This window comes from Pinus tabuliformis, chromosome J (genome assembly GCF_031772625.1).
Source record: "Pinus tabuliformis cultivar Carrire ecotype Pingquan chromosome J, CPIR1, whole genome shotgun sequence".
Classification (NCBI taxonomy): Eukaryota; Viridiplantae; Streptophyta; class Pinopsida; order Pinales; family Pinaceae; genus Pinus; species Pinus tabuliformis.
This window is the reverse complement of record NC_142295.1, coordinates 1,319,442,305-1,319,469,131: the sequence shown is the minus strand read 5'-3', so window position 1 is coordinate 1,319,469,131 and position 26,827 is coordinate 1,319,442,305. Positions and strand designations below refer to the sequence as shown.

Here is a 26,827-nt window from a genome sequence, read left to right as displayed (position 1 = left end):
TTCACATTGTGAAGATCCTCCTCCAACCCGATTTTGCTTTTCATTCCCTTTGCCCTTCTTCGCTTGCACATCAAGAGCAAGTTCTCATCCCTACCACCACTCCTACACTATCCACCAATTGTTGAACTCTCCTAGATTTCTTTGTGGATGAAATCATCCCACAACCACCTCCAATTCGGAAGTTGTTGTCTAGCAAAGATCCCCTCCACAAAGGTGGTCCATTGCTTAGTGCATCCCTTTAAAGCTACCTTCACTAGCTCCAAATCACTCACAACTTCTACCACAGCCAACAACTCATCACAAGCCTACTAGATCCTAGTGAGATATGATGTTATGGTCTCTGATCTGTTCACTTGAATGTTATTCAACTTCTCCCGCAACACCATTATCCTATTCTCATTTTTACTCAGATAAAGACTAGTTAAGGTTGCCCACATCTTACGCATTGTTCCCTTCCCTATTATGTGAGTAATTATATGATACCTCACACCATCCAAGATAATACCCATTGCTTTCACATCTTTCAAATTGTGTCCAACTGCTTGGATAGGGCCAAAGGAAACCTGGATCTCTATGTTTGCAAAATCCCACATACCATTCATTTTCAAAACAATCGTGATTTTCTCCTTCCATGGACTAAAACTAACAACGCTTATGCTACTTGCTTATGCTTAAGTTTACATGTGCAAACTAACTCATAACTTGAAGGGACCTTTTGGAAAACTTGTTTTGTTTTAATACCCATTTTTCCTTGCAAAGCATTGGAGAACGATCCCTGATTTTAGGAAGAGGAAATTGACCTCCCCCACCATTTTCAGATCAATTGGTATCAAAGCCTCATCTTACCAAGTTGCAAGAATTGGCAAGAAGAGTCTCCAAGAGCTAGAGGAGATGAATTTGGCTCTTTGTATGGAGAACATTGAGTTGAGAAGAATGCTAGAAATGGCTAAAGAGGAGAATAAGCATATGTGCCTTCAGTTGCAGCATGTGCTTGAGAAACAAGTTGGTGAAAGTTCCACTGATGTAACAACAAAAGACACCTCCAAAATGAAACCAATATGTGGGCATGGTTCACACAATAGTTATGGACCATATGAGGAAAATGATACATGTGCATTTTGCAAGCATCTCCAAGATTCTCACCATATGCCAGTTGGTAAAAGTAGGTTGGCTAGAGTCATCTGCAATGTCGTCATCATCATCAGAATCTGAAAAGAGGAATGGCAAGTTCAAGGAGGTAATAAGCATTTCAAGTACAATTCCTTCTGTTTATGTTCATAACACCTCTTTTACAGCATTTGAGCAACATACCAAAGGCATTGGTATGAAGCTGCTTTCTAAAATGGGTTATGAAGGAGGAGGCCTTGGCATCAATGGCCAAGGGATCACCAATCCAATCATGGTACAAGAGAGACCAAAGTATCAAGGATTGGGATATGGTCAAAGGGAGTTTGGAGAATGCTCTAAACAGTTTGAGGCACAACAATCATCTGAGGATGATATGTCACACCAAGATGGTGGTGACAATGTTCATTTGTCTCTCAAGCGAGATGAATGCTTGAAGGGACCTTGCATGTCATCGTCCACCCACATCGTCAAAGTTGCAACCCAAGGGACAGGCATAAATCTCATGGGTGTTTTCCAAATGCTAGTAATTTTGACTATTTGTGGAATATGTATCCTTGTACTTTCTATGATGCATTTGACCATTATGTGGTTGTTTGTGAGCAACGCATGGTAATGGTTAAAAGGATGGATCAGATTCTAGGCATCAAGCATGATGAATCTCCTTCGCATGAGAGGAATTCCTTGTCGGCAAGCAAGAGAAAGTTCTTTTGTACCCATTGCAAGATGCATGGGCATGGAAATGAACGATGTTGGAAATTACATCCAAAGCTTCGTTCCAAGAAGGGAAAAGAGATTGTGCAACCTAATGCAAGGGAAGCAAGAGGTGGCAAAGAGGACTCATAGAAATCCTAAAGCAACCTTCAAGGCAAAGTTGATGCAAAAAGAGAACCCATAAGCCTAGGAGAGGCAAAGATTGGGTAGACTATTTGTAAAGTTGCTTTGTAAATTTGTAATTACTTCTTGTTGTTTACCTGTTTGGGTACTTTTGTAAAGTGAACAATAATAGTCACTATGTGCAACAAGTATGTTTCATTGACGTCCATATGTGTAAGGACTTTTGGAATGTACAAGTTGTCATCCAAGTTTGTCTACAAGTTTGTCATGTACTCACCAATGCAAGTATTCAAGGTGAAACTTTTTGTGAATAGAGTCTTTGTTTAATATTGTACAAGATGACTATGTTTTTGTAGGCAAATCCAATTATGTCATTGAATTTTTGCAGCAGTGTACTTTTGTGTACAAGCTCAGTTTTGGGACAGTAAAGCAAGTTTATATTGTTTCTAATTTCCAAGATGGAGTCAAGTTAGTCTTCAATAGTTGGACTTCAAAATGAAGTTGTTTTGAGTCGTGCAAAGATGAGATTAAAGAGAATGTTCAAATTCCACTCATCGGTGTTTTTGTTCCTGCATCAGTGATAACAATTTTTGGCTCGATTATTAACAAGAAAGTGGGTCTTCACGAAGAAGATAGGTGAAGTGCCTTGATTGGAGCTTGAATGGCACCAATTGAAAATATATCATATGGATTGAATTTTCGGGTAATTTTGAGTTTCAACCTCATTTTATTTGCTAGGAGAAGTAAACTTTTGGAGCCCAAAAGTTCCTAGTGGGGAGGTGTGATCAAGTGATCAAATTTTAGCTCAAAAATCCCTTCCTTGCATTACCGGGAGGGGAAAGCAAATACAGATATTCGGGGAGACTCTACTAATAAACAACCTTAGTTCAGAGGTGCCCATCCTTCATCAAAAGATGATACCTCTCCTTGCCCCCGGAGGGACAAGCGGCTTTGCACCTTCAGGGGATGCTCTTTTTTTATGACGTATGTTTACCTGGAAGGCCTGATCGAAGTGCCCAGAAAGTCTTGAAACCGATGTGAAGTCGAAGTGTTCGTCGTTCTGAATCCAACGACGTTCGTTTCACTTGAATCCAACATTGTATGCTCAAGTTATCGCATTCTAATCGTTTGGCCCAACAGCTAAAAAATGAGTTGGGTTGTTGACTGGGCAGCGGACTATGCTACCGTACCACTGGCATCATCAAGCCATTGTGCAGGTACGGACCAATGAGGTTCTGCCTTGTGGCCGCCTCGTATTGGTCGAATTAGCTCATTTTTTATTGGTTCATGTTTTTGTGTGGTGGACCAATTAGGGTGTGCCACATGGCCCAACCAGAGGCCGCCATGTGGCACCCCACAATTGGCCAAAATTTGGTTAATGTTCAGAAGTGATCATCTGCGCTTCAACTACTCGACCTCCTAGAAATACTTCCCAAATTTCCCTACACTCTTCCCCACTTCTCTTCAATCTAGTTAAGCCTCTCGCTCTAAAGAAAATCGCTTCATCCACTTATATGTCTTTGTCTCTCCCTTACGCTTATTTTATAACTTCATTAAGCCAAATCCCTAACTCGAATCTCCTAAGTGATTGACAATCAAGATTAAATCTCTCCTCACTTGAGATCAACAATTGAGATCATATCAAAGCCACTTAAATAATTTAATCATTTATCCATAGTAATTTGGCTTAATAGTCCACAGTAATTAATTCACTTTAATTATTGTACTTCTCCTAAGTTAGACTTAGATAAGAAGTCATAAATCACCTACTCCACCAAGCAAGCACCTAAAGAGGCAATACACAAATCTGAGTAATTTGTATTTTCTCAGTTGGGCCATTATCCCAGGAGGAGAGACCAAGTAGGTTCTGAATCATTGTTAATGATGAACTAATTTGATTGGTTAGAATCTGTGTCATTGTGATTGAGATCGTCATTAATGCTTCCACTAAATCTTATTGTGTTGGGAACCTAGTTATGTTTTTAATCAGTGGACCAATTTTCTACTAGGAATTAAACACCGGGAGCTAGATGGTATCAAAGCATAAACTTTGAACTGACTTGGACCGTCAAGGGTGTCGCAATCATACAAATGGGAGACAATTTTTTAGAGCCACAGGAATTGGCAATCGTTGAGTTTAAAATTGCTTTCATGATCAAACAAGCATGGGGGTGAATTTTTAAATTGTTCTTGCGATCGAACAAGCATGAGGGTGATTTTATTTTAGATTAATAAAAAAAGGAAAAGCAAGGACCTGACTAGTGGCCAACAAGCTTGATGGCCCACCCAACCATCAACAAAAAGTGGATGCACGAAGCTACCAGGGCCACTGACTTGAGGAACAGTGACTCCGGAGTAGCCAAAACTCTAGCCACTTAGGCCAACCAGCCATAAAAGAAGGTAGAGAAGTGATGCAAGGATCTTGTGAGACTGTCGCAAAAGCAAGGAGCAAACGGTGGCTCAAGGCATTAGTTGAGCCAAGAAACAAGCAGCAGTTTGGGTGACAAACGACACAAAGGACAAGCAACAAAGACAACTAGTTGAGAGAGTTGATATCAAACTGCAAAGAGTAGAGGTAGTCGTGGATAGAACAAGGATGAGGCAGCAATTGTTTGAGCATTCAAGCAAGTGAAGGAGGTAGCGACAAGGACCAAGCCACAAATCAATCACTGATCAAGGGGCAGATCAATAACAAGGACAAATAGCAGTTGACACATAAATCTAGCAGTTGGGAGTGAATCGAGGCACGTTGTGAACAAAGATGACTAACGTAGAGACTTTCGTCATAGCGCAAGAGTGTAAGTGATGAACCTTGAGGGAGGCGTCTCGACGGTGAGGTAGGTCGACCAGTGGTAGAAGTTCTTGTGGACGTGGGCGATAGAATTCCACTATAAAGAAACATCAAGTTGATCATTGACGTAGCATAAGTAGCAGCTAGTTCTAATCAAAATAGCTATAGGAGGTGACAGGGGCAGCAAAGTGGGGGCTCTAAGGTAGTTGACAATCACACAGGGCAGATGCCAAACTGGTCGACACAAGAGCGACATCGAACAGGAAAGGGCCATGCCACAAATATTGCAAACATCGACATTGAGATAAAATCAACAAGGGTCCAAAAAACCAAAAAATCGTAAAAACAAACAATCATCAGCAAAATTAAGATACCAACAAAATATTGGTAAAAATCATCAAACATTAGTTAGGCCAAAAAATCACCATTTCATAATTTTTCCATGATAAAATCCGGATGTTTGTAACATTGGATCTTGTAGGAAGGCTAGACGTTAGCGGCAACCAAAAGCACAGGAGGGAAAAGATTACAACAATGGGGCCGCAACCATTGAGGATGTAGACGAGACGTGTGCCAAACCACCGAGCATAGCAAGGAGCACAATTACATGCAATGGCAAAGCTGGAAATATCGAAAGTGATCACATACCATCAAGGTCAAAGCTCGAGCAAGTGAAAATTGTTCAGAGATATGACAGGGTCAACATTGGTAGAAGCCAGCCAGTCCAGATCAAGGAGAATGGGAAGCCAGAGCCAACCAAAGCAAGCAAAGGAGCTCAAACAACAATCCAAGTTGTGTGTGCAATAACTAAGCAAAGAAGGATAATGTTGCATGTAGAATATTGTGTTAGGCTTGATCAAATAACTGCGAGATGCAATGGACAATAGAAGTCGCGACACATGGTTAGAATTATATGTTGGGCTTGATCAAATAACTGTGGGATGCAATGGCCAGCAAAAGCCGAGGCAGACAGTGGAATTCCAAGTGGAACATTTAGACACAATTGAACGTGCTCTTATGCCAAATGTTGTTGAAGGCAGCTAGAAACCAGCCCCACTGTTGTCTCATTACCTCAACCAACCTAATCCACTGCTCTTCACCCCCTCGTTGCCTTAGGAAATTAGGTTCCAATCCTTGTTGTCTCATAAAACTAAGTTCCAACATTCGTTGCCTCAAGAAATTAGGTTGTTGCTTCAGAAAGATAGCTTCTCAATCCCTAGTTGCCTCAAAAAAATAGGTCCCAGAGTCTCGCTACCTCAAAAAGAAGATATATTTGAACCTTTTGCTACCTCATAAAAATAGACTTCAACCTTTGTTGCCTCAGAAAAATATATTCTAGCTAGAATTCGGTCACCTATAGCAAGAGAAAGTGTAAAGATTGGCTAGGGTGGAATCTTTCACCACTTAAACAAATTAGAGAAAGGGGTCTTAAAACCCTCCAAAAGCCTTAGCCTAAATTTAAAAAAAAAAACAATCCATGATGATCATAATGACTCACATCCCTTAGATAGTTTATGTTTGAATCTTTTTGCTCCTAAATTCAAATTTGAGTGACTCGCAAGCTTCCCTCAATTTGCCCCAATTTAATTTTTATTATTTAATGTTACCTAAGTAACATTAAATAATAATTGCCCGCAGAGGTTTGGTCTCGTGGCCAACAGACGATCTGCTAAGTCATCCGTGCCGCTGTGCAGGTCACGAGTTTGAGTCTCGTCTTAACCGAGTGCCGTCCTTGCGGGCTGGGCGGTTCCTCCTAGAGGTTATAATGGCAGCCGGTGGGATTCGACCCCGTGTAACGCGAGTATGGTACCACCGCCATTGTCGATACCGCTAGTCAACAATAACAAGAAAACAAAAAACTAAACAAAACAATAAACCAACCAAAAAAAAAAACTTTAAATAATAACTCCCCCTTTTGAGATGACTAAAGCCTACAGGGTAAGATACGCTACTACGTCCTTCCTTGAGCAATTAATTCAAAGAGGACATCACATTAGTCACCTAGATTTGCAATTTTTACTTGGTATCATAGCTAGCTTCTCTAATTTAGATTCTCAAGGATTTGCAGCAGTAAATCAACTATCAGAAAGAAGGACCAATAATTAGAGGGTTTTAATGTTTTATTTTCAAATTTGGGAGTTTGTGCAATAGATCTTATAGAGGTGGCATCAACAAGCCTCGCGGTTGAGGACAAATTGGACAGTTCCTTGATTTTCTTATCAAGGAAGGTAAGAGTCACACTCTTACTAGAGTAGAACAATTTCTAGAATATCACCAAAGATATTATGCCTTTGGTCCCTTCACCTACAAATCTGTAATAATTGGTAGCTCTAAAGAAGAGGGAAGTGGAGGTCATTTGAATGATTTTGGATACAATAAAGGATCATTCAATCCCTCGTATTTCCAAGAAGAAGCCAACGAAGGAAATGCTTGATGCCATGGTAATTCTCTACCAAAATGAGAACATAAAAAGGAAGATGATCTTGTGAAACAAACTCAGAGCCATAGAGATGACCAAATCAAACTCAAGTCACCAATTACTTTATGAAGATCATAAAGACTCGTGATGAACTTGTGGCAATGGGGGAGAAGGAAGCAAATGTAGAGCTAGTGAACATGGCATTGAATGATTCCCACCTGCATGGGAACCATTTGTCAAAGGTTGTGCTAATGAGAACCTTAACTTTAAGAGGTTGTAAGATGATTGTATCCAAGAGGAGACTCTAAATGAATCAAATGACAACAAGAAGGCAGTGTCAAGAAGCTACTGCTATTTAATCAAACAAATAAGCGCAGAAGTAAAGGACCCAACAAGAATGATGAAAAGAGTGAGAGGTCAACCTCACAACTAGGATAGAAAGACTTGAGTAAAACCAAATGCTTCATTTGTCATAAGCACAATCATTATGCATCACATAGTACAAATAAGAAGTATAAATAAAAGCACTAGTAGAAACAGGTGGAAACCTCTATAGAAACTTAGGTGAATGATTTTTTTGTATCCCAAAGGAACCCAGCAGCCCGCCTAACTACTAGTAAACCTCTGGGGTTCTACGGTTTGTCCTCCTCTCAGTAAACCAACTCACAACTAGGGGGTTTGAACCTTGGATCTCTCAATTTTCACAGATTTCACATTACTTCGATCACCAACTAAGCTGCCCCCTGGGACCTTAAGTAAATGATTTTACTGCCAAGTTTGAAAAGGATTTCTCAATGGTATAGTGCTTGTCTACCAACATTGTTTCTAGGAAATTGTGGCATGGGACAATGGGTCATCTCATCATATGACATCATCCCAACAATTATTTTCTATTCTAATAAAGCAGAACTCAAGAGTATAGGTTGAGATTGGTGATGATGCCAAGCACCTTATAGCAAAAGTTTGTACCATTCCCTTCCAACTTGAGTCAAGTAATTCTTTAGATTTTGACAATGTCTTATTTGTTCTAGATCTTAGAAAGAACTTGCATTCAATTGTAATTATGGGGGATAAGCGCTTTGTCGTTGAGTTCAAGAATATAGCCCATACACAACTCAAGTAATAGGGTTTAGATAAGGTAATTTATACAAGATGCAAGGTGAACAAATTTGAGAGATTACATCATAGTGACGGCATGTGTGAGTTGTAGCACGAGATCATGTGGCACCTACATCACAAGGCATTACCTATTTTGAGGGCAATAGTCATAGGTCTTTGAAAGTTCAGTATTGAGCAACATGGTCTATGCAAAGGGTGCATGCTTGACAAGCATTCCAAGGTTGCTTTCCCAAGCAAGAAACGTAGGTCTAATGGGATTCTAGGCCTAGAAACATACAAATGTTTGTGGACTGATGTTAGTTGCATCATTACAAAAAGAATGTACAATGTTTCCTTCATTGATAACTTATCTCGCAAGATTTCGATCTACTTCCTAAAGACCGAGGACGAAGTCTTTAGTAGGTTTCAAGAGTTCAAAGCACTAGCTGAAAACTAGAGAAGAAAGAAGATCAAAGTTTTGAGATCAACCAATGGGGGAGAGTATACCTCCAAGAAGTTTGAAGTTTTTTGCAAGGAGGCAAGAATCAAAAGGGAATTGATTGTTTCATACATCCCACAACAAAATGGGGTTGTCGAATGGAAAAATCGATCAATCAAGAAGAAGGTGATCCTCCTGATCCTAGTGTACCACTTGATGCTCCTGAAACCTATGGTGTGGCCCTTGCTGAGGAGCATGTTGCTCTACCTGATCAACCTCCCAAGACCTCCTCAACGCCCTCTCCTCCTCAAATCTCACATCCTGCCTCTGGACAACTTTCCTATGTGCAAGAATGTATATGTGGTAGGCCCTGTTGGTCTCACTGTAACCCATTAGGATACCCTTCTCTACAGTGGGTTCCAGCTTCATCCTCTTCTCCTCAGGGACGTGAGGATATGCAAGGCACCCAAAGATCCTAATTTGCCCAACCTCCGGCTTCTTGGTAAACACCTCCCCGAGAGTCTTGCTCCCCAAGACACTGTGTGGGCTCATGTTCTACAAATACATTGCAGTGTTACACGCCTAGACACACAAGAAGAAAGGTAATTTGTCGTCATGCAACATAGCTCTAGTTGCACCCACAATGGCCCTATTCTTGCTCTCTACCATGCCATTCTACTAGGACTTATAAGGCACTGTGTACTCCCTCTTAATGCCCGCACTCCTACAAAACTCCATCTCCATGGAGGTATACTCGCCCCCATTATCTGATCTCAGTACCTTGATCTTCTTCCCTGTCTAGTTCTCCACAAGAGCCTTAAACTCTTGGAACCTTTTGAAGACCTCATTTTTGGTCTTCAAAAAGAAAATCCAGGTCTTCCTATAGTGGCCATCATTGAAGGTCACATAGTACTCACATCTAGCCAATGATACATGAGACATAAGACCACAAACATCAAAGTGTACCAAGTCAAGGACACCTACAACTTTGTTGTCACTACTCGAGAAAGGTGTCTTGGTGTACTTTCCTAAAGCGCACCCCTTGCACACATCATGATGATCAGTGTTGAACTTCGGTAATCCCATAACCATCTCCCTCAACATCTTAAAAGCTCCATGGTGCAAGTGGGCCATCCTCCTGTGTCATAGCTCACACAACTCACCGTTGCTAGTTTGTGCCACCAAGGCTCTAATAGGCTGAAACATGAACCTATATGTAGCCTCTCACTCCGGACTCCAATAGGGTCTAGCATGCTCGAGAAAGGTGTCTTGGTGTACTTTCCTAAAGCGCACCCCTTGCACACATCATGATGATCAGTGTTGAACTTCGGTAATCCCATAACCATCTCCCTCAACATCTTAAAAGCTCCATGGTGCAAGTGGGCCATCCTCCTGTGTCATAGCTCACACAACTCACCGTTGCTAGTTTGTGCCACCAAGGCTCTAATAGGCTGAAACATGAACCTATATGTAGCCTCTCACTCCGGACTCCAATAGGGACACCTACAACTTTGTTGTCACTACTCGAGAAAGGTGTCTTGGTGTACTTTCCTAAAGCGCACCCCTTGCACACATCATGATGATCAGTGTTGAACTTCGGTAATCCCATAACCATCTCCCTCAACATCTTAAAAGCTCCATGGTGCAAGTGGGCCATCCTCCTGTGTCATAGCTCACACAACTCACCGTTGCTAGTTTGTGCCACCAAGGCTCTAATAGGCTGAAACATGAACCTATATGTAGCCTCTCACTCCGGACTCCAATAGGGTCTAGCATGCTCAACACTAGATCCCCTGGGATATATGAACACATGTCCTCTACGGAACACAACCTCATTGGAACTCTAGTGTAATGTGACCAAGGACTCCCACATCTAGTAGGCAATTCTCATCTCGGACACATGAGAGAATAAATGGTCCTTCATGGCATCTAGAAGGATCCTCTTCGCCTTCACAATTTTCTTGTTGAAGTCCGCTAACTAAGCTAGATCAGTAGGTGTTAAAATTGGCAACTAGGGCCAAACTCCATGTGGGTCATCTTATTTATGGCAGCTGATATTTTTCCTTGATTCCTCTCATCAAGAGGTGTAGGATTGATCTAAAGATCATCCGATTCCGACAAGTATTTATGGAGATATGAATTTATTTCTAATTACTTGACAAATTGTCAAGGTCGGCCAACAGCTAAGTGTGTGGCACACATGCCCAGCGTTTCATATAAATAGAAGAGAGGTTGAGTCATTATAGCATCTCATCTCATCTTGTCTTCTTCTCTCTCACTCTCCTTTCTTGTTTGGGTTAACAAAGGAGCAGCTAACGTGGGAGAAGAAGGACGCAGCTAGAAGGCAAGGAGGAGGCAGCAAGGAGAAGAACGCAGGTCTATTCTGCGTTGACCTAGGGTGCAGCAAGCTAAGGAGGACTGCGTTGACCAGTGAAGGAGCCTCTTTGACTGCAGCCTAGTGTGGGGAGTCTCCCTCAAGAAAGCCGCAATCTGATCTGCTGTTTGTGGAGCTGATTTGACCCATGAAGTGACCAGCGCTGACTGGTTAGGGCTGACCGCAGGGCTGCCTATACATTGACCAGTTTTGACCATATTCTTTGGGCTGTTTCGGGCTGTCCTTCATTGCTGTTGAAGGCTGAGTTGACTAAGGTTGACTCTAGGCTATTTGTGAATCATTTGATCCACTTTGCAAGTGCTGGTTAGGGCATCTTTTACTGCTGTCATAAAAATTACAGATCTGTACTATTGTACTATTTCTCTCTCTGCTGAACTATTGAAGATTAAAGAAGAATTGATCAAAGGGTTTCCCCGCATTGGGGTTTGTCCCTGGCTAGCCGCCACATCTGGTGTCTCTTGTCTTGGCTTGTTTTCTGTCAATCTATTAATGTTCTATCTGCACTTTACTTTATGTTTATGTGATTGCTAAACAGTGGCTAATAAGAAAAATTGAAGTAAACTGCTCTAAGCATAGAACATACCATAAATTAACAGTGGGTGGTTGCACAAGAGCTTCTACAATGTCCCACACCTTAACTTCCTCCAATAAAAGCATCATTAACTCCTTCCAAGGGCCAAAATTATCAGCCCCTGCCAATCTGTCCTCTACTCTCAACCCTGTTGCCATGACACCCACACCAACAAAATGGAGCAAATCTGATAGTAGGCAGTCTCTTCCCTCTTAACCAACAACAATTTGGGTTTCTTACTGAGGTTTAATGACTGGTGTCACTAAATATGCAGAAGTTTGTGCATGCTGGTCTTTGTATAAACTGATGCAAAATCTCTGATCTGACTTCTCTTTGGCTCTGATACCATGTAGAATATTATAGGATGCTGTAGCCCAACCCAGTTTTCATGTTTTGCATGGTTTAATGCCCAAACCCATCATAAAACATATGACCGATATTTTATATCAGATTAACATTTACATGAAAACAAAGAGCTACTCTACCATTTCTTTTTAACCACTGATACAAGAGAAAAAATTGCAAGCACACACACAAGTTTGACACACTTATTTTTGGTCAACTTGACCCTGGAAAAACACCACAGTGGGGAAAACCAGTGCTGGAGAAGAATTTTATTTTGTAGAAATTTTTTTACAACAAAAAATACATAAGAGATTCTACTTATCTCTCCCTTGAAGAAGCTTTTCTGAAGTCCCCTTTTCCACTTAAATTTTGGACTGATATATTCCTTCACAAGGTCCTCTCCTTCCAGCAAAAAACTTGGCCTCTAGGCTGATTCTTCAGATCTGGAAATTACACCACTGAACAGTCTTCCTCTACCCTGAAACTTGAGTTAAATTCAGCTGCACATATGCTCACCATACGCTGCCATCTCCATTCAGAAACCACGGACAGAATCCTTGTCTGATTATAGCCCCGTGAAGCTAGCTGAACACACACAGACTAGGCCCGAAATTCATACTAGACTGACCCAAAATTTGCGCTCTATCAAACCCGAGAAGCTCGGGATTGAATATGGTTGACTCAGGAGAGTTTCCATCAGCCCTCATGCTGGTTTAGGTGAGTAACAGACCTGAAACAACACTTGACCTGTGAGCAAATTTAAATTCTCAACTCTTATCCTTGAGTTTCAATCTCTGTCCTTGCCTCTTACTCAGCCTCCAAAAGATTTGATCCCTGTTTTGGCTTATTAGTTCTCTGCAGTAAGGTTTCTCCAAGCTCCTTCCTCCTTTTTCCTTGCTCCTCTCCTCAATCTTCTCATGAGAATAATGAGCTAAACTCCCCTTTTCCATCTTTTGCCTTCTCAATAAGATGAGAACCCTAACCCTTAGATCTAATGGATGAGATTAGATCTCAGCTCATTAGATCAAGGGTGGGGATCATTTCCTCTTGACCACCTTTTTAATGTGGTCCCCCTTTCTATTAATGAGCATCCCTAGCACTTTTTAATGTTTTAGTACTATGGTCACTGTTTCCTCATAAAATAACTTTTAAAATATGAAAGTCACTTTAATTATATAAAATGTACTTTAGTACTTTACATATAAAATCACTTTTAGACATGTGATTTTAATAACTTAAAGTACTTAGTACATCTTCACATAAAAAGTACTTTAACCCCCCTTGATATTAACAAATTCATAATATCACTTAGACAAAAGATGATTAATGTGTCCTCCTAGGCCAAAAGGAGAAATGCCTAGGGAACACCTCCTTGACACCCTGAATTTCAACATTAAGGAGAATCCAGATGCACCTGCAGGTATCCCAAGAATAACCAACAAAGAAAATCAGCTTAACTATGTGGCACGTACAAATTGCCAGAATACTGGGGAGAAATTAGAGAAGAATCTGACAGATCTGGTTAGCAGCTGCACCAGAGTTCAAACTATTGGTGAATGGTTAAATGACAGGTGCAGATTACCCAAAATTGGAGAATGGTCAACCGAGAACAACAGTACAGATTCAAACAGAACTGGAAGCAACAATGCATTCTGGGAATATCTCCAGAAGAATGCCTCAAAGAGTGACCAAAGCTAAAGGAACATATAGTAGTGCCCTCCAAAGATCAAAACTTTATAAGCTCCTTTTTGCTCACAATAAAGAAAGACATGGGCATCTTGTCCTAAGACTCAGCTGTCTATGAAATTACATTAGGAAATATGGGTTTTAGGAAAAATACTAAGAGTCTCTTCTTACCATTAACTTCTTGCCGATTCAAGCTAATCTGTTCATTTGTGTGTTTATTATTTATAGTTGTTCTGCTTTTCTTTAATAGCTAACTGTTGTGGATGTGCAAGCAGAAATTCTGTGATTTATCTTCTATGTATTTACTATTTCCTTAGATTGTTCCTAGCTAAGATAGGTTAAAATTACTTTTGCTTTCTGTACTTAGATTAGTTCATATTGCATTATACGTCTTGCATTAGGTTAAAGTTACTTCTGCTTTCTGTACATAATTAGTTCATATTGCATTATACATCTTGCATTCAATCACCCCATACTCATTCATTTCTGTTAATGGCAACCAGTCCAAAATCCAGATGGGTCTACTATACCAAACAGTGTGAGGTCTAATCAGGACTTTGCATCAGAGTACCACCCCTATATGTTGAAGGGCACTTTGCCAATGCCATCACACCCCTATATATATTGATGTCTACCATATCAAAAAATGAATCAAGTATAAGTTCTTCTGCCATTCTTAGATTGAGACTTGGGTTATATCCTAATTAACAGACAAGATTGTACAAGACTTGTGGTATGGGATATTGTATCCCCTACATGTATTGACATCTTCCATATTGAATAATGAATCAACTATATGCTCTTCTCTCTTATATTGTGGTTCTGTATTTATTATCCATATATTTGTGTGATTTTCTTACACCATATAAGAGTTGTAAGAATTCGCAAAAGCATCAAACACACCACAATGATTGAACATGTTTTCATAGGCAATTCCAATCAAAACAGCGCCGCAATGCTTGAACATGATTCCATAGGCAATTCCAAATCAAAGCAGCAAGTCCTGTCACATGATTGGCTTGCTATGAGCATTGCTGGTTCAATAGAAAAATAAGGAAAACCTTCAACATGAAATATCTTTGTAGAAGATATTTATAGAAATTAAATACAGGGAACACACACAAAATTTATATAATGAAAAACATTCAACGTCTGCCAGAGGTGTCCCAATTTACAAGCTATAAAGTGCGCATTCAAGTTTTCACGTCATTTTAGAAGCTTGAATGAAATTCAGATTATTTTAAAAGCCATCCTTAATTTGTGCATGGCTGCATGGCACAAATTATTGATAGCAGATCAGGTTTCTGGGAAAACACATCTTGGCAAAGGAAATAAAGGATGGTATTGAGGAAATATGATCAGGATCACAGCAGAGTTTCATCATCTGCATGGCCCAATGGTCAGCTAAGCATTCAATAAGAACAACTACAAAGCTTCATGAGTTATTGAAATTTCTGGAGAATCAAACTGAAATAAGGGAAAAGTTGAAGGGTGACCGGAAAATACAAGACTTATAAGCTAAAACTGACATCATGGGCACAGAGGTCGGTTGGGAAATTTTAGGCAGTGAGGATTGTAAGAAAGAAGAAACAGGCATTAAGGCAAATAGTAATCCTTTTCAAATCAGTTCCTCAACCTAGAGATGGGATGCAGAATAGAACTTTCGGCTAAGAGGTTGGCAGCATGTGGGTGGTTAGGAGATACATTCCATGGGCAGCAGCTTGCTTTTAGGAAACCAGCTAGCCAATCTGCATGGCTTACCAAACAGCAGGCTTTATCCCTGTCTCTTTGATCGAACCATAAGCAGTTCACTTTCCCAATTTTTACATGAAACCCAAAAAGCCACCAGAAGAGAAATAGATATATTAGGCATCATTTATCAGTGCCTCTATCCAATCACGATAAATCTGTCAACATATCTATCATTATTGAGTGTTGAAAGGTTGAGAAAAGAATATCTAAGGTGGCTTGGCTTTAGTTAGGCTTATCAGTGTTTTGTAGTTTCAATGGTTCTCGCAGGTTTATCAGTGTTCTTTTATGGTTTCATTGCCAGTTGCAGTAGAAAGAGCACAGTACCTAAGGAGAAGTCATATGCTAAGTTCGGGTTTGAAAGAAAATCCCACCAATCTCTGCTGGCAGACTACTTTGGAGTTCAAAGCCTTGTTATGTAAAAAGTTTGTAAACATAAGATGAAAATGTTTTTTTCTATATGAAAAAAGGAATGATCCAGTACAGCATCGACCTTGAGGAAGGGACTATATTTACATCTTTCTAAATGCTGCATTTTCGCACAGGTTTGCACTAAAAAATAGTGTTAATCATATTCTTGCCTAAAATAACCTTCACCATGTCTATTATTGCAAGGATCTGCGGCTTTTTCTATATTTTCTTGATTACAAAAATCATCAATCCTCCAAAGACGCAAACTTTGACATAGATGAACACTCAATAGAATCAATCCCTTTGATTGGTATAAAGAATACTTGTAAAAGAAGGTAAAGGCTAACCTGTCCTTTTCATTACTTGCTTCAAGTTTCTCAACAGGCAGTGAGCGAGGCTTCAAATTTAATTTTGGACGCTCAGTAGATCTGTTCTCCTCCTCGAAGTCAGATGCCCCCGAGACTTTTACAGTTGCCTGAGTGTTGTTTCCTACACCTTCACTGGAAACCTCAACAGGCAATGAACCAGCAGCAGAGTGATATTCATATGACTTGCTCATCAACCCACCATGTGAATTCTGTCATTAAATGCCAGGGAATTGATAGATTGCAATAAAAAAAAATTTAAGAGCTTAACTTATGCATAATAACCATATAGAATACAAGATTTTGCAATACCTCTGTCACATCCATTACTGCAGTCGGAGAAGTAGCGTCCAATGGCTTAGTTCGCGGGAGAAGCTTTAACTTGGGCCGCACCATAACATCAGATTGCGCATGAACTGAAGTATCTATGACATTAGTTGCAGAAGCATGGTTATTTTCAACCAATGGTGGTTTGTGGCCATTAAGAGGGCTGGATACACGAACATCTTTTGCAAACCTGTTTCTGGTAGCTTCATAATCAGAACTGTGAGCAGCATTGCTCCCCACTTTAATGTCTGAATAAAATGTGCTCTTTGCATCATCAGACTTGAAAGAATCCCTAGAAGTGCCCAGATTCCATGATTCATGAGCACCTTTCGAATTACTGTGGGACCAAGCACCTTCACAACCATTGTCAACTTGATGCGACTGTAAGGCCCTCTCTTTGAGGTGATTGTTAACACGGTTACCGTCTTTAAGATCCATGACAGGAGACATTTGCCTTGGGACTGGGTTGCCAAGAGACGTTATCTGATCCTGATCCAGGTCTGCATGCCCTTCAACGTTAGTCCTACTAACATTTCCATAGCCAGAATATTCTACGTTAACACCAAGCTTTGTATGTCCAAATTCTCCAGAATTTGCTCTACTGGTTTCTGCAAAGACAGATCCACTGTCATCTTTATTTCTACGATAAGGTTCAGCTGCAATATTCCGTGCCAGTCCAGTTAGTAAATCTCTAGCAATATCTGCTGAAGTGTCTCTGTAATTATTTCTTCCGCAATCATCAAAACTATAATCATTTTCATTGTAGGTATTCTGCTCTACATTAGCTGGGGTTTTAGCTCGTCGGCCAGCGTTATTACCCTCACTAAGGCCATAGGTGAAATTTCCAGAATCCGGTCCAATTTTTCTAGTTTCGTGCAATGAATCTAAATGTTGATGGTAGTGGTTAAATTGCTCTGAATTATGTTCAGCACCTAAAGGTCGTCTAGACTGCCATCTGCCAGATGAAACTTTGTCAACTGCACTGGCCTGGGCGAATCTTGACGCCACTGTCTGCGCAAACAATGGTGGGGAGGATACATTATCATTTCCAATCACTTCATGTCTTAATGAATCTGTTTCTCGCCGAGTAGCCCAAGCATTCGGAGCTGCCGTTGCCGGGGCAAAGGCAGGCCCATCAGATCCACTACCTGCAGATTGAGCTACCACAGCCCATCCTGAATTTGGCAACTGCTTCACTGGCTGGTGCAATGGGGCAGCAAACTGGTGACCAAATGGTGTTTGGTGATAGGAAGGCGGGTTTGAACCGCGGTCCTGATTAGCAGCTAATCCAAGATCATGCTGCAAAGGAGGCGAATACTGAAGAGGCCGAGTAAGCGATGTGGTATTAACATGGGAAATTCCAACAGCGCCAGAGTCGGGCTTAACCTCAGAACGACTAGACACAACTTGTTCGCCAAACCGATCATGCCGAGATCGGCGATCCTCAAAAGTGTGATTATCATAATCACTCTCATTGACAGAACGACGCGAAAAACTGTCTAGCGGTTTGCGTTCGTCTTCGTCAAAATTGCGACCGATGTTTGCAGAGTTAGGGAGATAAGATACCTTGTCTTCAAAACCCCGCTGTAGATTAGTTGCAGAGCCCGGCCTGCCGCGATGATCGCCTGCGGCATAACCCCGGTTAATGGAACCGCCCCAGTTTGTTCCAGTGTTTTGCTTCTCGTGGACGCCTCTATCCGCAACCTTCAAAACTCTGCAAGCAAAGGAGCTATACACCGTTCAAACCAAACTCAAAAAACCCTAGGAAAAAAATAATAATACCAGTAACAACATCGCGAGATTTTGTTATCCCAGTGACGTGTATATAGATTCCCTTGTGAAACCATTGCCCTAAATTTTTACGCATGTCATCCAAGGAGTTTCTAACTATTGCTAGGCCAATAAATTTCACTGCAAATCGTCATTTCATATACCCTTGGAAAAATGAAACCCTGGCAAGGAAAGAACCAAAGAATGAACTTACCCGGTGCCGGGGGCCGAAGGCAAAGGAAGATCCGATGGAATGGAACCGCCATGGAAGTCCTTGAGAGTCATCGTAGATCCGCTGAAAGCCTTCTTCTTTGACATCTTTCGCTGTTTCAGATGCCAATGAAGAATTCTTTTACGGCGTGGGCAGTAGATAGCCCAGAGCACCTTCTAAACCCCCACGGACGCAGACACAGAAGACAAACCTCAAATGGGCTGCCCCCTTGTAAACATGATGCCTCTACTATTATTGGAATCCCCAGTACTGTTTTTGTAATTGTAATATTTAGAAAGACATTCCACGTGTACTTGGGACTGTGCCTTCCAAAACAAGTATGCTTTCGGTTTTTTTATTTACATTCATTTAGCGTTAGTTAGGGATTCACATTCTCACCGTTGTTTGGGAGGTTTATTTCTGTTGGTAAATTTCTCGTAGTGGGGCTATGGGAATTTAACATTATAAAATTTTAAGTGGGCTACGGGAATTTAACATTAGAAAATTTTATTAAAATTAAATATATAATATAAATATTCGTATGTTAAAAAAAGGTTGGTGATAATTATATAAGAGATAAATTAATCGATATTTTTTTAATTATCTAGTATGGTTTATTTTCACAATAAGATGCATAACTAGATCCTCGTTTCAAATTAAATAGATGTAAAGAGATGTTTTATAAGAGTGAGTTTTGATTAAAAAATTATTATTTATTAATAAATATTTTTTTAATATAAATAAAGTAATAATTGATAAATTGTTGTAAATAATGAATTAAATTAATTTTATTATTATAACTTGAATTTAAGCTTTTATCATCTATAATTTGAGTTTATAGAAATATTTTTGGAAAAATTACATCAGAAATTTTCTTGCTATAACTTTTGGAAACAAAGCAGAAATTTTCTGATATGATTTTTCCAAAAATATTTCTTTAAACTCACATTATTATAACTATTAATATTTTAATAAATAAATAAAAAACAACAACAAAAACAGATCATATAGAAATATCTAAAATTAAATAATAATATGATCAAAATAATAAAATAAATAACATTAAGAAAATAAATTAAAAATATAAGCCAATTTAAAAATAAATAAAAATAATAAATTAAATTAGTTTTATTATTATTATTAATAATATTTAAATCGAAAAGAAAATCTTATAAAAATAACTTAATTTTACCCCAACAATAAAACTAATAAATAAAATAATCACAAAGAAATAAAATAAAAATAATAATAATAATGGAGGATTTTTGTTTTTAATATTATTTCTTTATTCTTTAGTGTTATTTGAGGTAAGGAATGTTAAGCGGATTATTTAAGTTTATAGAAAGGTGGTTATTAATTAATAACTTGTGTAAGAGATAGGTCATAAATAAACAATTTAGAATATTCTATGATGTTTAATTATAGAAGTGCTTATTTATTATGTAGATAAAGGTAGAGTAATTTTAAATTTATGTTATATAAGGTATAGTATTGGTTAAGGTTCTATTGTTAGGTTAGTGATTTAAGTGGGTTTGATCATGAAGGAAAATGTATTTGAGCTAGAAGAATTTTTTTGATGGGTGACATTTTTTTATGAAGTTTAAGTTATTGGGTATAAGTTTTAGAGGTAATAATTGCTATTATATTGTTCATTTCACTAGTTTTAGTCATATTCCACACTTATGAGAACCACATAATACTATGAGTATTAAGTAAGTGGATTGTTCAAGCTCGTGAGCAGTTGGTCATTAGTGAATGATATAAACATGAGATGAGTCATAAATAAATAGCCTTGAATGTTGAATTGCCAAAGCCTTGTAAATGCTTAAATAAAGAAAGAGAACCTATAAATGAATCATTTACAAGGCATTGTGCTTTGTTTAGAATTTGTGAATGGGTAACAAGCTAAGTGGACTTTGACTATGAGGAAAAAAATATGGTCAAATCTGCATAGTTTGAGTGAGTCTTGTCATGGGTGACCTTCCTTTCAAGTCTTGATCAATTGGTGCAAAACCCAAAGGTGAGAATTGATTTTATGTGATTCATCTTTTTGGTTTTACTTCCACATCTTCATCCTTATAAGCATCACATATTGCATTAGATGCTAAGTGGACTATGTTATCACCCTAAAAATTTTGTTTCTAAGCTTTGGAAAGTTTGCCTTGTTTCTAGCATAGTCTTATAGGTTTTGAGTCATCTCATCTCAATAAGTGTCATTCTCTTTTCCAAACAAAAAAAAGTTTCACAGCCTCATTCCATGTCCTAAAAGCCTCACCATGTGTTTTGACATCACTAAGATTCCAAAGGATTGGTGTTAGTCTTGGTCTAGCCTTTCCATGGTCGCTTTAGTGTCTAAGATTTAGAAAAGAGTCTTGTTGGTATGGTCAAATAGGGTCAACACTTCGTTCTTGCCCATCATTGGCCCCACATCACACCTAAAATTCCATGTGTCAAACTTGTCTCAAGGTTTTCATGCACTACAAGCTGCCTAGGATTTTTTGTAGTGCAAAACCTAGAATTTGCACTGGCCGCGCTATGAAATCGTGGGTTTTGAACTAGGAGTTTTTGTAGCGTGCTACGAAACCCCTAAAAAAGCCTGTTTCAGCATAAAAAAACTATGTTTTCTACTTTTACTAGTCAACTTCTATAAGGGTTTCTGAGCAGTTGAGAACTCAATTTTGAAAACTGAAAAAGGCTTTTCTTCCTAACATATTAAAATACAAAAACCTCTTTCAGTTTCTTCAAATTCGTTATGAGGTGGGAGGAATTTATGCTTAAACTTGCGCTACGAAACTGCTGAAAGTCAAACTTTGTCTTCTGGTTTTAGCAGTCTTTTTCAAGATCAGTTTCTGGTTACAGGAAAAGGTATTTTGGAATTCTGAGGGAGGTTTCTCTTCACCAACTCTCCAGCTACAATAACCTATCTCACTTTCTTCATAAGTGTTTTCAGTTGGGAGATAATAAGCTTTCTTTGAGACCCTAATTTCAGAGAACGGATTTTTCCTGTTTGACACGTGTTTTTCAAGGACAGATTCTAGACAGTTGGAGAAGTGTTTTAAAAAACCAAGAGAGTTTTTTGTTCTAGACAGCATGGACTACAAAAACCTCCTTTAGTTTCATAAAATATGTCATGAGTGAGAAGATAAGGGCTCTGTCCCACGTGCCATTTTCAAGGATCCTAAGCCTAAAAACAGGGAAACATGTTCCCTAATTTCTAGGGTTTGTCATCAGCAGTCAGGTGACAACGTGGGAGGCTTCATCAAATTCGACTTCATGAGGTTGCAGCTGTCAAAGAATGCTTTCAATGTTTAGATAAGGTTGTTGTAATCATAACAATGAGTTGTACTCCTAATTGTATTAGGACTCTAGGACTACTAGTTTGTTGTCATTTGTATTTAATAGTTTGTTTTATGGTTAGAATAGGTGTCACTCATAGAAAATTCGAATTCTCTTGATGAGGGATGAAGGAATACATGTTGTAAATGCTATATATAGAGCAAGAGGTCGAATTAGCAAAGGGTTGGAGACTTTTTGGCTCAGCTGCTGCTCTATGTGCAGACTGTGTATATTTTTAACCTAATGCAGAATTTCTACTTAGACAACTCAAGATTCATGAAGAGTTCTTGTATGTTCTTGTTTTGATGGCATCTTCCAATACTTACATTGCAGTGATGTTTACTTATGATACTCAGAATTCATCAATGATGCTCTGACTTCCTTCATAGATAAACTAAATGTGTTTCACTGTTTTATATTTGCATTTCTGCATTTGAACTCTATAATGCCTTGACTTCCATGCTAGGTAGAATGTTTTGGCTTCACTATTCAGGATTCAAAGAGAGTTTTTAGTGTCCTATTGTCTCATGGCCTTCCTCTTTCACTTATTTGCAGTGGTATGAATACATGTTACTTAGAACTCATCAATGATGCTCTAACTTCCTTCATGTATTTATAAACTGTGTTTCCTTGCATTGTATCTTTGTTTTGTTGATGTATAAAAACTCTCTATGCCCTGACTTCATGTTAAGATGATCTTGTTGTGGTACTGAACATACTTTGACTCCATAGCCCAATGGTAGCCAGCCTTCATCTTTCAACCTATAAACATATACAATTAAAAACCATAGAGTTAGCCATCTATCTTATTCTTTAATCAAAATCATTAACCCTTTGAGAGAGCCCTCTTAGGCTGAGGAGGCTAAGCCTTAGCTAAAAGTAGGTTTGAAACAGTTACTCAAGGTCTACCTGATCAGTAGCCTTTCAAGGACTGATTTTGAGATAACAGACTATTTAAGCTCATGGGTTATTATCTTAAATTAATGACTTTGAATATCCAATTAATCTTGAAAAATAATATTTCATCATAAATTTTGATAATAGCAGTTTTAGTGACTTGTAGTACTTTATTTTATTTTTTGGTAAATAATAGTAGCATATTGTATTTGATGAATGGAACATATACATGAGTTCACAAAATTAGGTGATCCTTTTAGTTTGGCATTTGGACACCACACATCCATGCTTTTGATGCAAGGGAATCAAACCTGTGCATACTTTTGAAAGATGGCAATAAAAAGAAGTTTGGGTTCTTGTAGAAATCTTAGTTGTCCTACCTCTTCCTCATTTAATGCACTACTTCATTCATGATGATTGTTTGAAAGATTATGGTGAAATAGGGGGTCATGTCACTATGAAGTGTGAGCCATTGATTATCTCCCATCCATTTTCTCTCATTTTCCTTTGCTTTCATTTTCTTGGTGCTAATGTTTGAAGGGTCTCTCGAAACAAATTATCACATGATTTTGATGACAATTTAAGGATGGTTGCGTTGAATTTTCATTCTTGCCTTTGATATATGTAAATGGTGGTAGTTTTGGCAAAGCACATGAGGCACTTATTTATAGGTTAAGCATACAACTCTTTACGAGAGATTAAAAGGAAGATTTTAGTGTTTTTATATGTAGAGTTTAAGGGAGAAGGGACTTTTACCATAGACACTAAAGTTTTTGGGGGCAGGATGGATGATTCTTCCTCGTGATGAAGAAGAGAAGATGATGGGAAAAAAGAGAAGGAAGGTATAAGGGAACGAAGAGGAATATGAGGAAAATAAAAGGGAAGAATCAAAGAGCCTAGCAGTTACACAGCAAAAGAAGACCTGGGTTAATTGATTCTTATACGTGTGGTTTTCTTGGCGAAATTTTGTAAGCCTAATTGAGACTTGGACTAGCATGCATTAATAATTAGTATTTGAAGGAGGTTTTTAAACCTATTAGTTATTTTAACAATAATCAAATCCCATTGAGGCAATTATATATAGGTTATGAAGTCCCCAACTTAATGTAAGTTTTAGTTATGCAAGTATTGATTTCTCCCCTTTGTGTGCTTATTTCTTTAAACTTTGTGTGTGCTTTCAATTGTTAATTATGTGTTATGTTTAAAGTATATTTGTAGCCATGATTGTCGTTGCCTATGTAAATACTAATCTAGGTTGCATTACTTTGGTATCAAAGTAGGTTTATGGCCTACATATGAATTGAAGAACAATTCCATTAAAGGGAATTTGTTTGGTGGAGCTATAAGATGGAGAATTGCAAAAGCGAGCAATAGTATGGCACACATAAGGGAATTAGGAATACAAGCATAGGGTAGAGGGAAACATAGAGGAGCTACAAATAAAATCACTCAGATGTTGAGGTCTGTGTTAGCTAGAATGGATTCCACAAAGGAAGCTAAGAAAAGAGGGATTGCAATAGATATTCATGATGTGAGTAACGATGAGCAAAAGTAGAGGCCCCATGGGAGGTAAAAGTTGATTTATTAAATTAGGAACATGAAGAAATCCTTCAAGTTTGAGAAATTGAGGGCCCCAAGAGAGTGAAATGTATATTCACGAAGTTGAAAGGGCATGCATCCCTCTAGTGGGAAAATGTAGCTGGACAAACAAAGAAGAGGGAAAGATAAAATTAGGACTTAGGATGGGATGATTGCCAAACTAAAGGGTGGTTTTTGTCAATGGATTATTCTTTGTTGATAAAATATCACAAGAAATTCTCAATTTGATTTTGCCTTAATTAAATTGAGAAAATTCGAAATTCCACATCAGTAGACAACTTGGAGGAGTTAAATGAGGTTACATGGCTCTTATCACTCAATTAGCTTAGTTAATTCAAGTTAGGGGCATGAAGTTTAGTTGTATGTAGTGATTCCTAAATTTTAGGGGCCCAGGTCGAGTTAATTCCAGTTGTAATTAGTTAAACTAGTTCTAATTGTTAATATAACTAGGTGGTGGTGAGTTAAGTAGTGGGACAACAGTCTAACTCATAGATCATCCAGTTAACAGATGCATGCAACTAAATTAGTTCATACATGCAGAAAACTTTAGTTCCCTAACTATGGTGGAGATTCCAAGGCAGTGTACAATTAATTATATACTAGATTGAGTGTATAGTTTATTGTATTGGTCATGTGATCAACCCTGAGGAATTACACAAGCATTTCGGAGGAAATTCCTAAATAATAGAGGCCTATTTCCTCAGGAATTACGTAAGGAAATAGGGGCTCAAGAAGAGGTTGAAATTTACTAATTCTAGGTCAAAGCTTCTCATTGGGTAGAGAGATAGGTTATTCACTTGCAAGGTGTGCTCAGTTGAGCAAAGCAATTGTAATACATTTCTATTCATTAGATTAATGCAAGCACGCATTGGGGTTTTTAGTAGATTGATTTCCCCAAGAAAAATGTTGTTTGCATGTGTGTGATTTCTTATTGCATGTCTAAATTTTTTGTTATAAATTGTGAATTACTTTCCGTAGAGCAGCAGAGTAGGTTTGTGTCATGTGATTTTAATTAAAACTTCACGAGTAGTTCAAAATATACATCGTAATTTCTACATGGTATCAAAGCTAGATTTGTAGAAATTTCTACATGGTATCAAATGAGGATTCACATTAGAGCAAGAATTTCAAAGTTGTTTCTCAGGAGATTCGAATTTGGAGTTCAATGCAGCAGGATCTCTTCAGCGCTGAGAAGGTGGCCTTCAATGGACTAAGGTTAGAGTATGCCTTGGAGGATGACAATGGATTGCTAGAATACATCAAGAGAGATGTTGCAAAACCAATGGAATCTGATGTCCAAAACCTTGCTCAATGGAAGAAAGATGTAGTTAGAGCTAGGAGGATCATCATGGAGGGTGTCGGAGACCACATAGTCTTGAAATTACATGGAAAAGATACTCCCTTTGCTATGTGGAAGACCCTCAATGAGCTATTCAGAAATAGCAATGACGCCATGAACCTTGATATGATGAACAAATTGAGGATTGAAGACAAAGGGTATGAGGTAGTCTTTAGAGATGGGAAGGCCTACCTCAGGAATCTTGCTTGATGTCAAATCAAGCAATTTGGTGTGAGGATCGAGAGCCTATACACATTATAGGAAAATGCGTGCACAAACTTGAGGAGCAAGGTAGGGATAAGAGATGTTGTGGTTGAGAGGGAGCATGGTTTAGCTCTCAAGATGGAAACTCAACCAGTTGGCAGTTCGGTTGACTAGGAGGATGATGATGAAGACGACCAGTCAGAGACCTCCAGTAAGAGAAGAGTTCAATTTAAGTAGGCAAAGGGAGCACCTGCATCCATACCTCCAGGTGTGAAGTGGGGTGATGTAGATCCCTAGTCCCAAGAATGCAAAAATTTGGGCAAGGTCCATTGAGGTGTTGTCCTCATGGATCATTATCTTGCTACAAGGGCCCACAATGTTCAGTAGCAGGAGGATCAATGTCATTCAGATATTGAGGAGTGTTTATATTAGAGCAGGAGGATCAGCAACAGAGTCAGCAGCAGCATAATTTTCCCAGTACACAACTGCAGACACAATTGATTCAGTTTTTTTTTATTCTTCCTAGTTGTAGATGTTGCAGTAGCAATAGCAATAGTGAGAAGTGTTGCATGTAGTACATTCCACTGGTGCATGATAGGGGAGGTTGATAATCCCTTTCTTGCTAAGAAGGATTGTTGATGAAATGCAACAAGAAATTATCAATTTGATTTTGCCTTGATTAAATTGAGAAAGTTTGAAATTCCACATCAACAAACAACTTAGAGGAGATAACTAAGGTGACATGGATCTTGTCACTCAGTTATCTCAGTTAATTCGAGTCAGTGGCATGGAGTTTAGTTGTATGTAATGATTCCTAAACTTTAGGAGCTTGGGTTGAGTTAATTTCAGTTGTAATTAGTTAAACTACTTCAAACTGTTAATAGAACTAGTCGGTGGTCAGTTAAGTAGTGGG

The 26,827-nt window shown here is 38.7% G+C and overlaps 1 protein-coding gene across 1 annotated transcript in view; it reads right to left on the bottom strand.

The window, feature by feature from the left end:
• LOC149232122 (eukaryotic translation initiation factor-like protein) overlaps nucleotides 1-18,798 on the bottom strand; it is a 38,869-nt gene extending 20,071 nt beyond the window's left edge. Inside the window, exons 1-3 of the mRNA XM_089379360.1 lie at nucleotides 18,543-18,798; nucleotides 16,544-18,272; nucleotides 16,214-16,443 (exon numbers count right to left, since the gene is read on the bottom strand). Of these exons, the coding sequence (XP_089235486.1) occupies nucleotides 16,214-16,443; nucleotides 16,544-18,272; nucleotides 18,543-18,646 (2,063 nt within the window). The 5' untranslated portion in view covers nucleotides 18,647-18,798. The remainder of the gene's footprint in view (nucleotides 1-16,213; nucleotides 16,444-16,543; nucleotides 18,273-18,542) is intronic.
• Between the last annotated feature and the right edge of the window lie 8,029 nt (nucleotides 18,799-26,827).